The 10,660-nt window shown below is 43.4% G+C and overlaps 1 protein-coding gene across 4 annotated transcripts in view; it reads right to left on the bottom strand.

Annotated features, from left to right (window-relative positions):
- Window positions 1-3,875: 3,875 nt before the first annotated feature.
- The window catches only part of EIF4ENIF1 (eukaryotic translation initiation factor 4E nuclear import factor 1), a 53,983-nt gene continuing 47,198 nt past the window's right edge, over window positions 3,876-10,660 (bottom strand). For 2 of the 4 annotated variants that reach the window (XM_066260096.1, XM_066260097.1), the window contains exons 15-19: window positions 9,034-9,118; window positions 7,104-7,236; window positions 5,605-5,949; window positions 5,165-5,329; window positions 3,876-4,611 (exon numbers count right to left, since the gene is read on the bottom strand). In XM_066260096.1, the coding sequence (XP_066116193.1) occupies window positions 4,373-4,611; window positions 5,165-5,329; window positions 5,605-5,949; window positions 7,104-7,236; window positions 9,034-9,118 (967 nt within the window). In that variant the 3' untranslated portion in view covers window positions 3,876-4,372. The remainder of the gene's footprint in view (window positions 4,612-5,164; window positions 5,330-5,604; window positions 5,950-7,103; window positions 7,237-9,033; window positions 9,119-10,660) is intronic. The other 2 variants (XM_066260094.1, XM_066260095.1) reach the window with 2 other exon arrangements.

Below are 10,660 nucleotides of genomic sequence, written 5' to 3'. Positions count from 1 at the left end.
TCATGGCAGTCCAGACCTCAACCACATAACCTGGGTGAAAGCAAGGATGCAGAACATTGCAAGTGAGGTAACCAGTGTGATCAGAGCATGTTTGTATACACATATGTATGTGTATGTATGGTGTTAGGTTAGGAGGGGTAGGGGTCAGGGACTACTTGAGAGAATACTAAGGGCATAATCAGGTTTTAGGCTAGAAATAAGGGAATTTGAAGGGATTGCTCTGATAATGGGAAATTGGTAAAAATCCTTGGTGGACTGGGCTAGTGAAAATATGGACAGAGTGAGGGTATGGACATATAGGTACAGAGGGTAAATTTAAACACAGTGACTGACTTGTTCTAGAGGAAGCAAAGTCAAAGATGATTTCATAGGGATGATAGAGAAGGGTAATCCCTAAGAAAATCAGTGAGGGAAACAGATTTGCAAACTCTAAGGAAGGTAGAGTTTGAATATAGATGAAGTGAGCTGGAGCTAGCAGGTTGTAAGGGATGGAGGTATGGGATTAAACAACCTTTTTCTTTTTTGGGACAGAGACAGAGCGGGACAGATAGGGACAGACAGGAAGGGAGAGAGATGAGAAACATCAATTCTTCATTACGGCACCTTAGTTGTTCATCGATTGATTTCTCATATGTGCCTTGACCAGGGGGCTACAGCAGAGTGAGTGACCCCTTGCTCAATCCAATGACCCATCAAACAAATAGCCTTTTCTAGTGCTTGGTTCTCATGCTGTCTTTGTGACAGTTGTTTCCCTCTGATAGTCTTCTTGGAACTTGGGTTTAGCACTGTCCTGACCCAGAAGGTAAGCCCCTTTGGCCTGGTGTCCTAGTTACTTTTCAGGATATAGACAGACCCTGATATCACTGGCGCATTCACGATGGAGGCCATAGCTTAGCCGTGGTCAGCAAACTGTGGCTTGCAAGCCACTTGTGGCTCTTTGGCCCCTTGAGTGTGGCTCTTCCACAAAACACCACATGCGGGCGCTACCTCGATAAGGAATGTACCTACCTATATAGTTTTAAGTTTAAAAAATTTGGCTCTCAAAAGAAATTTCAATCGTACAGTTGATATTTGGCTCTGTTGACTAATGAGTTTGTTGACCACTGAGAGCCTAACTCTTCAGAGAAACATTGGTTTTCTGAGCTATGGGATTTTCAGCAAGGTTTGCTCTTTAGCCAGAGCATTTATAGGGTTTTGGGGTATCGTCATGCCCAATTTACTTTCATTGAGCAAGAATTAGTACTGCTAGGATGTTGGGGAGAGGTTGCTGAAATACCATTTATCCAAGGCCTCAGGATGTGTTTTGATTAGGTCTTGCTTCCATCATTCAGTACCATCTCTTCATCCCAGCGGTAGCGCCCTGGTGCTTGAGCCTTATTATTTCCTTTCCCTTTTGGGCTTACAGTTTTGTGTCAGGAATGTTGCCTGGGGTAAGGCTACCAAAGCCATTCCTACAAGTAAAGTCTTTCATAGTGGTTTGGCTGTGACAAACGAATTTCCTGTACTGTTACATATTGTTTTTTTCCTGGTCTTTATTATTTGTTATTTCCTGGTCTTATTGAGCATACTCAATGTCCTGTGCCATTAATTTGTTAGAATGCTTTTAGCTGTATTTTAACAACCATTCAACTGAAATGGAAGGAAACTTGGTCTCTCAAGTAAGTTGTCTGGAGCTCAGATGGGCTCATGGCAGCTGTTGTCATTGAGGATCTCAATTCTTTCCATCAAACTACTCTGTTCACTGCAGTTTGTTTCCTATGCTGGGCAGTTGGCTCCCCTAACAGTCATGGAACATCCCCTGCAGTCCTTGGCTTTCCATGAGCACCCAGAAGGCAATAAGAAGGGCTGAGTCTTATCATTTTGGGAAGCCATTTCCCAGAAGCTGCCCAGCCATGTTGTCCATATGTCTCCCGGCCTAAATTGGGTCACATACTCATTCTTGAATCAGTTGTTGGTAAAGCAAATAGAATTACTAAAGAATCAGTTTACTCCTATATTATCTTTGTTTCTGGATTGCATTTGTACTTGTTTCTTCCATTTACAAGGAAGGGCCAGTGGACCTGACTTCCTTTCTATCTTAATAGAGCCTGGCTTATAAAACATAGCTAACTTCTGAGAGAAGGCTTACCTAGACTCTCCATTTTCTCCCACTTCTTATTACCACCGACTTCCCAAGTACTGGCTGCTCAACTGCTTCCTTTGGGAGGTACTAGTTTTTTCATTTCTTGTCTGACCACCTTCCTTAAAGGCAGGTCTTCCATGAGGTTCTCTGTGGCCCTCTGCTGTTTTACTTTGAAGAGGCCTTCCACATCCTTAAATTCTCTTAAACTGGTTTTTATTTTGCATTCTTCCAGCCCTGATTGCTTCTAAACTTGTTTCATGCCTGCTAACTTTCCAGAGTTGCTCCACGTAAGACACCTCTTATTAGCTGAGACATCACTTCCTGCTGTTCTTACCCTATATCAGGCTTTAGCTCCTGGAAGGCTGCATTAGCTTCTTCCTTCTACTCTCCCATACACCAAGAGTTTTGTTACAATCTGTACATCTGGGTTCTATTGTGCTATTCCTAGCAATACTCTTACTTGCTTCTGGCTCCATCTCACCAATCAGTGGCTAATAGCTTTGTCTTTTACTTTGTGCCGACATGTTCTTTTCTGTCCTACCAGTTTTTAGTCCAAAAAGGAAACCCTTATTGGCAGCTTCAACCAATCCTCCCCAACCCTAACCCTCAGTGTTGATTCAACAGGAAGAGGGAAGAAGCAAAAGGAAAGGTGGAACTGGCATTTGTCCTGTGGTTGTTACGAGACTGCTTTCTAGCTTCTACCTGTGGAAACAAAGTATTTGCAAGACTTCTAAATGTAGGGTCTGTTTTCTGAAGCTGAGGGCTCACATTGAGAGAAAATTTTATTGAGGGTGAGGCAGGATAATAAATACCAGGAAGAGACAGACTTCATGCTAAATCCACAAAGCCAAGTTTTGTTGAAAGGTGACCTGCTTCTGTTCCCAGAAGTTTAGGGCCAGTAGGTAGCTCCAGGTTTATAGGCAGCATCTCTCACACTCAAGACTCGGGTTGTTTTTTCCCCTTTACAGTCAAAATTCAACCACCTTGTCCTTCACCTGTAAATCACAAAATGGCATTATTTGATCTACTAGCATTACATTAAAGTAGCTTTGATAGCCCCAAATGGGCAAGTGTGGAGAACTTGGGAAAATTTATTTGAAGAGCTTGGAAAGTTGAAAACTAAGTATCGTTTCAGGTAAATAGGACTGAAAAAAAGGAAAGGGGACCCAAGACTAGAGCTATATAGTATAGTATTCTGGTAGAATCCTTTTCAGTGCTGTGCATGAAATGATGGTAAATAAAACTGAGCTGACAGATAAGCTACAAAACAATCAGTTAACACGGACATCAGAGTCCCATGGGAAGTTCTGTATAGAAAAAAATTAGACTTTAATGGAATCAATTCTGAGGTGGTTTTCTCCTATAGGGGACTTTGAGCTGAACAAGATGCCAACAAACTCATTTACTTTTGCCTCCAGTAAACATGGATTTATTTGGGAGAAACTATCATATGCATGATTACCTAGTAAACAAATTGTTTTCACTAGGTGGGTTTAATCTTAGAAATTGCTCATATAATCTGGCATCAGCCATAAGGCTACCTACCTGTAGGGTCAAGCCTTGCCTAAACTTAACTCATTGGTGTCGATTCCTCTTCTTAAATGAGGTCAAGTTCATTGCCATAAGTTTTAAAGAAAAAACTTCAGAATCATTTCCCATAAGGAACCAATTTAGCCTAATGGGTCAGCTAGTTGGAAACAAGGAGGGAGGGGGGGATTCAGGAAGAAATAAACACAATAATGCCTTTTACTTCATTCTCACACAGCATATTCAGCTTTAATCAATCAAAAAAAGGTCCCAAATGTACAAGTGAAAAAAATCCAAACTGTTGACACACGCTTAACTAATACCAGCTAGTTTTATGTACAGCTGTATAAGTTCAAAAAAGCTATTCTATATGTATATACAAAAGTTGTTTATACACAGATCTGTACATAAAGGTCTATACATTTATTTCCTCATAACCCTTAGGTGCCACCTTTTGGTGAAGGCACCAACACTTCATTCATATATTTTACAAAAAAGAAAAAACTATTTCCAGGATCGACAACTCTGTGCATCCTGTATTCAGACCATGTAGGTAGGCTCCACTCAAATGGTTAAGTCTTCCATCATGCAGACCACACCAGACACCTAGGCCCCCTAAACAGATTTTCCCAGAGAGCTCCGAAGTAAAAGCCTGTAAACCAAGCAAAGTCCTGACCAGGGTGCCACCATAGGTCCAGAGTTAGGTGAGCCTGTCTGTCCTGCTCACTGTCGATATTCTAATTCATCTACACTGATGACTTTGGCAGGCATGGAGGGCAGGGGCTGCTGTAGCACATCTGAGCCAAACCATTTGGCAAGGCCCACTGGGGAGCTGCTCCTCTGGCTGGGGCGGTGTTCCAGCTGGGAGTGCATGTGGGGCAGGCCCGATCGGTTGGGCACATTCTGTGGGGTTTGAACACTGACAGCTGCTGCCTGGGAACCAGAGCCTGGAGGATGAAGAACTGTGGGGATAAAAGAAAGGATTAGCCAGAGTAGGAGGGGAAAGTAGTGCTATATCAGGCCCTGTTTCACTTAACCTTACTCATAAAACTCCAGACAGAATTCTTTACCAGATTTTAGAAAATTTCTTTGCAGAATTCCAGCAGACAGAAACTCTGGAAAGCTGAACTATTCAGAAGTCACCCACACCGAGAACCCATCCTAGATGACATGTCTACTACTTCCCACAGTAAGCACTAACATTTAACTAGTGAAAAGGCATCTACTCTGGGTAGTCCCTTTGCCGAACCTCTGTTGGATTTTCAGCCTCCTTTCCTAAGAGGCAAAGGATAAAAAATATCACAGCACACTTGACTCTCCTATCATTTTCTAGGAACAGGAATTCCAAATTCCATAGAGATTGCTTTATATCGTGCTTGTCTCTGGTTGTACTCAGTCTTGCAGGATGTTAAAAGAATGAATTGTCAGTGTCAATTCCTCCCCTTTCCTGGAACTTGTCTAAAGCTTGGACCCTATTCATCCCACTCAGCTCACCGGCCCCATTCCTGAACCTACCTGAGCGCTGTAGCTGCTGTTGCATCATTGCCAGATGCAGAGGTGTCCCAGGACGAGGGTTTAAGAGAGGATGACTAGCAGCAGGTAAAGGGTAAAAGGGCTGACCCAGGATTGGGCCAGATATTCCCTGTAAATGAGTCAGATCCATCCCAGGAGGAAGCACACCTGTTAGACAGAAAGAAGAAGCTTGTGGGAAGTAATATTAACCTACCTGGGAATTTTCAAGCTTGACTATGCAGTTTTGCTGAAGTGAAAAGTTTATCAAGAGTGAAAACTGCTCCAGCTAAGTTCCTGATCTTTTAATGGATTAAGGGGTAGACTGCATTGGACCAACTGCCAACCTGTTAGAAAAATCTAGTACTGTCTTTCTAAGGATGAATATCTCCCACAGCACAGCACTTTTATTGGTTCTAGCAACTGTTATGCCAGGTCAAACTCACCAGCTTGGAGCAAACTTGGAAGATGCTGTGGATGTACTCCCTGGGCCAGCATCCTCTGGACCAACCCTGGGTGAAGCTGGTGAGCAGGCCGAACAATTGGGACATGGGGGACAAGGGGAACTTGGTGGACAGGACGGAGAAAAGTTGTTCCTGGAACTGGGGATGCCAAAGTGGGTGTTTTTCTCCCAGCTGCTTTAGGTCGATAATCTTGTTCTTTGGTGTAACGGTTGGTCTGGGAGAGTGGGGTGGAACATGAAGATCGCTGCAATGTTGACAGTTTGGGATTTGTGGTAGGAGAATAGTCTCGATCAGCACTGGGCACAGAGTTGGATGACAAGAGGTTCTCTGTAAAAATCCACAGAATATTTTGGTGTTGGCAAACTTTTCCCAAAACACTGTCTTCCCAATGATCCAGTAAATCTCATTTCTTAGAAAGCCCAGAATCCTTATTTGATTCCCTCAACAAATTTGGAGGACTGCATCATAAGAAATATCAGTTTGCCTTATGAATAGGCCCACTCAAGGTCACAGGGGTAGTCAGGGACAGAGCTGGGACTAGACTCCAAGTTTTACAGTCTTCAACACTTTATGAGAAAAGAATTTATCTTTGCTATACTCTAAAAACCCAAAACCGAGTTAAAAAGCAACCTAACTCTTAAGCCCCAGTATTTATTATAATCCTTCCAATCCAGGAATAACTATGGACAAGTGAGCTGGGTGTATCAGGTGTAACTCAGTTGGGCACCTTGCTTGTCTATGGTGGTGGTCTGGATCTATGTGGGAGCTAGACCTATCCTGGTCAACTGCTTGGGATTAACATGCTTTTTAAAAGCCTTAGTGGAGCCTGACCAGGCAGTGGTGCAGTGGATAGAGCATCGGACTTGGATGCGGAAGACCCAGGTTTGAGACCCCGAGCTCGCCACTTGAGCGTGGGCTCATCTGGTTTGAGCAAAAGCTCACCAGCTTGGACCCAAGGTCGCTGGCTGGAGCAAGGGGTTACTTGGTCTGCTGAAGGCCCGCGGTCAAGGCACATATGAGAAAGCAATCAATGAACTAAGGTGTTACAATGTGCAACGAAAAACTAATGATTGATGCTTCTCATCTCTCCGTTCCTGTCTGTCTGTCTGTCTCTGTTTATCCCTCTCTCTGACTCTGTCTCTGTAAAAAAAAAAAAAAAAGTAAAACTGGTTTAACTATATTTGCCAAGTAAATTACTAATAATTCAACTCTGAAGCCAAAGTAATGATCTGAAACTAAGGCTCATTCCTTCCTGTCCAATACTAGCATTCATACCACTCTTAGATTGGTCAGAATTTCAAGTGTCTCAGTGACAATGAGCTGGTCCACCCTTTGCACTGTCAAACACAGAAATGTGGTCCAGAGCAGCCAGGAGCCTTGCCCAACACTTTGCAGCATATCAGGTCAGGCTGGTCAGCACTCAAGCCCATGTTCCCCCTGTGACATACTTTCTTGGGTAGTAGACCTTCACTTTGTAGTACCTTCACTGGCCTTCTGAGTGTCTTCTTTACTGTCACCAAGAGCTGCTTTTCCAGATGCTGGCTCCTCCTTGCTTTTCTCTTTGCTCTCATACATCTTACGAATCACTGAGGTAGGGGTGAAGGAAGGAGAAAGCTGCAGAGAACAACGATTAGTATAAGCACATTCTCTAAATGCCTTTCCTAATCTGGCCAAGATTAACTGGCCAAACTACTCAGCAAGTTGGAGAGGTCCCTTATTGGCTACATGTAATAGATGCCAACTCCCATGTTCTGATCTCTAGCTACTAGAGACAAAGAAACAGAATGGGCCAATAGGCATTGGCCCTGTGTATCATCCCTTGCTTATAGCTCACTTTCTTGAAAACCTAGACTTAGGCCCTGGCAGGTTGGCTCAGCGCAGTGTTGGCCTGGCATGTGAAAGTCCCAGGTTCAATTCCCAGTCAGGGCACACAGGAGAAGCAACCATCTGCTTCTCCCCCTCCCCCTCCTCTTTCTCGTCTTCTCCTGCAGCCAAATCTCAAATGGTTTGAGCAAGCTGGCCCCAGGCACTGAGGATGGCTCCATGGCCTTACCTAAGGCGCTAAAATAGCTCAGTTGCCCAAGCAACTGAGCATTGGTCCCAGATGAGCAGAGCATTGCCCAGTAGGGGGCTTGCCAGGTGTATGCAGGCATCTGCATCTGCCTCCCTGCCTCTCAGTTATTAAAAAAAAAGTTATGACCCCGCCCAAAAAACCTAGACTTGGTTGAAACATAAAAGTGGTTAAAGCACAAAGCTTCAACCTATCTGTATCTGTGGTGATGGGGACAGCCTAAGCAGCTGCCACTTCCCCAGCCAGGGCATTAGTATGGGCAGAGGAAAAGAACATGGCTAAAAGTACACCCTGGAGCAATAGCACTTCCAACCAGGAAAGGACATTTCAGAGACAACCTCAGGACCTAAAATTCTCTATAGAGAATGTTAAATTCTCACTTAACATTATTGATAGGTTCTATGACTTGAAGCAAAACAACGAATAATGAAACTAATTTTACCACAAGATAACTGATACATACAAGAGTTATATCTGTGGCATCTCATCAATGTTATAACCAAATGACATTGAACGAAATGTTATTTGAGGACTTGCAGTACTCCTGATATTTCCCATCTTCACTTGGCTACCAGAAAATTCAAAATCCTCTCAGTATGTCTTCAGCCACTAGGACTCATCATTTGGGGTCATTTGTTCCCATCTCTTCACTGCTGATTTCTACTTTGATGATTCTATTATGCATGCAACTTCTCTCATTGACTAACCCCAAGTCCTTGATAGCAGAAGAAAGGCCATGAATTATGAACAGAAAAGCTCCTTTGGTAAAGGTGCTTAGTGCAAAGACCTACTTGGGGTTCTGAACACAGTAACAGTTCTCCCCACATGTCTGTCAGCTCTAACTAGGTAATAAAAATCTGTGGGGAAGGAAACAAACAAACAAAAAACAATGCTGGTAAATGAGTCAGTTGTAAAACTAAACAAATAAGCAAACCTCTCAGTCTAGTCTTAATTCATTATCAGAGACCTAAACCTGAATTTGTGGACTTACCATGTTTCACTGGACTCCACATGATCTGACCCTAGTCACACCATTCCACCTCACTACCCTTTCCTCCCTACTAAAATTGTTTACTTGTTTGAACATACTACATATCACCTGTGTGCTCCAGCCCATACTTGTTTCTCTGCTGGAATACACTTTCCCCACTGTAGGGGCTTTAACTAGAATCCTAACAGCATCTTAAAAGGGGAAAACCCAATAAACAGGTATGAAAGACTAATAAATTGGATATTCCTATGGAAGGTGCTCATGGATATTTGGGCTCTAGTGGTGATACAACATAGGCACAACCAACCGGAAAAATCAGAAGTCATTCACAAAGGCAAAGGTCACTGACCATGCTTGTGATGGAGGCAGCAGGGGCAGGGGAAGAAGAATTCCCTCTGTGCACAGGTGCTGGTGACTTGGTCACTCGCTGTTGCCTGTGAATAAAACAAGTATCAGTGTGAGCCCCAAGCTGCTCAAACTCGAAGTCCTAAAACCACAAAATACTCAACAGCAGCCTGGGACTTTAACATTCCATTTCCCTTAGCCACTTCAACTTCCCAAACATTTAATAAGTGTCTAAATATGCAAAACCACATACTAAGTTCTCAAGGAAACCAAAAGCTTAGTGAAACATGGTCCTGGGCCTTGCAAGGACTCATCTATTCGGAAAGACACTTCCTAATCTAGGACAAACCAAGGCATTCAGATATTAGATACTGACAAGGTATAATGGAAAAATGAGGAGTAGAAGGAAAGATAGGACACTTCTAAAGGGTCTCTGGGAAAGCTTCACTGGTAAGGAGCTGTATTAAACTGGGTGTGACCAATGAGAAGCTACAAGATGGAGAACAATGATTTAGGTAGAAGGAACAGTTATAGGAACTTGGGAATGTAGGGTTATCCAGAGCTGGCGTATAATTTATTTGTAGACTATACCAGTAAGGTAGGCTAGGGAAGGCTTTCATTTTGGGGGCCAAACTATGCTCCAGAAGGTAGGGAGCATCACTGATTAGTACAGTGCCTGGCATGGAACTGATGCTCTGTGAGACACTGGTTCAACTCAAATACAGTACCAACAGTTTTAGCTATTTTAAGACCTAGTTACATGTAGCATTCCCCAACACTCCTGGTCTACACATAAGGCTGATCCCAGGCTTCCCATATAAAGTTTAAAAGAACAAACTTGGCCTGACCAGGCGGTGGCACAGTGGATAGAGCGTCAGACTGGGATGTGGAAGACCCAGGTTTGAGACCACAAGGTTGCCAGCTTGAGCGTGGGCTCATCTGGCTTGAGCAAAAAGCTCACCAGCTTGGACCCAAGGTCACTGGCTCGAGCAAAGGGTCTGCTGAAGGCCCGTGGTCAAGGCACATATGAGAAAGAAATCAATGAACTAAGGTGTCACAATGAAAACTGATGATTGATGCTTCTCTCTCCGTTCGTCCCTATCTACCTCTCTCTCTGACTCTGTCCCTGTAAAAAAAAAAAAAGGTGTTTGAAAGTCAACAAATCATGTCAATGAATACTAGATAACTACATTATAATCTACAGAGAAATCTAGTGATGGGGGCTTAGCAGATGAGTCCTTAGCTCTATGTTTAGGCTGAGGGCTACTACAAATAGGATGCATTTATGTAAGGGTACAGGATACTTAATGTCCTCAATGTTTTCTAAGAATGTCAGCATATAAAATCAACTGAAGCAAGACAGACACACAGATATGGCAAATTTTAAGAATCACATCAAGCCTGACTAGACGGTGGTGCAGTGGATAAAGCGTCAGCCTGGGATGCTGAGGACCCAGATTTGAAACCCTGAGGTCGCCAGCTTGAGCCCAAAGGTCACTGGTTGGGACTCTCCCACCAAGGCATGTATGAGGAAACAATGAACAGCTAAGGTGTCACAACTATGAGTTGGTGTCTCTCATTACTCTCCCTTCCTGTCGGTCTGTCCCTCTTGCTAAGAAAAAAAATTTCAC

The sequence above is a fragment of the Saccopteryx bilineata genome, chromosome 2 (assembly GCF_036850765.1).
Source record: "Saccopteryx bilineata isolate mSacBil1 chromosome 2, mSacBil1_pri_phased_curated, whole genome shotgun sequence".
Taxonomy (NCBI): Eukaryota; Metazoa; Chordata; class Mammalia; order Chiroptera; family Emballonuridae; genus Saccopteryx; species Saccopteryx bilineata.
The sequence above is the reverse complement of the archived record's forward strand: the minus strand, read 5'-3'. Positions and strand labels throughout refer to the sequence as shown.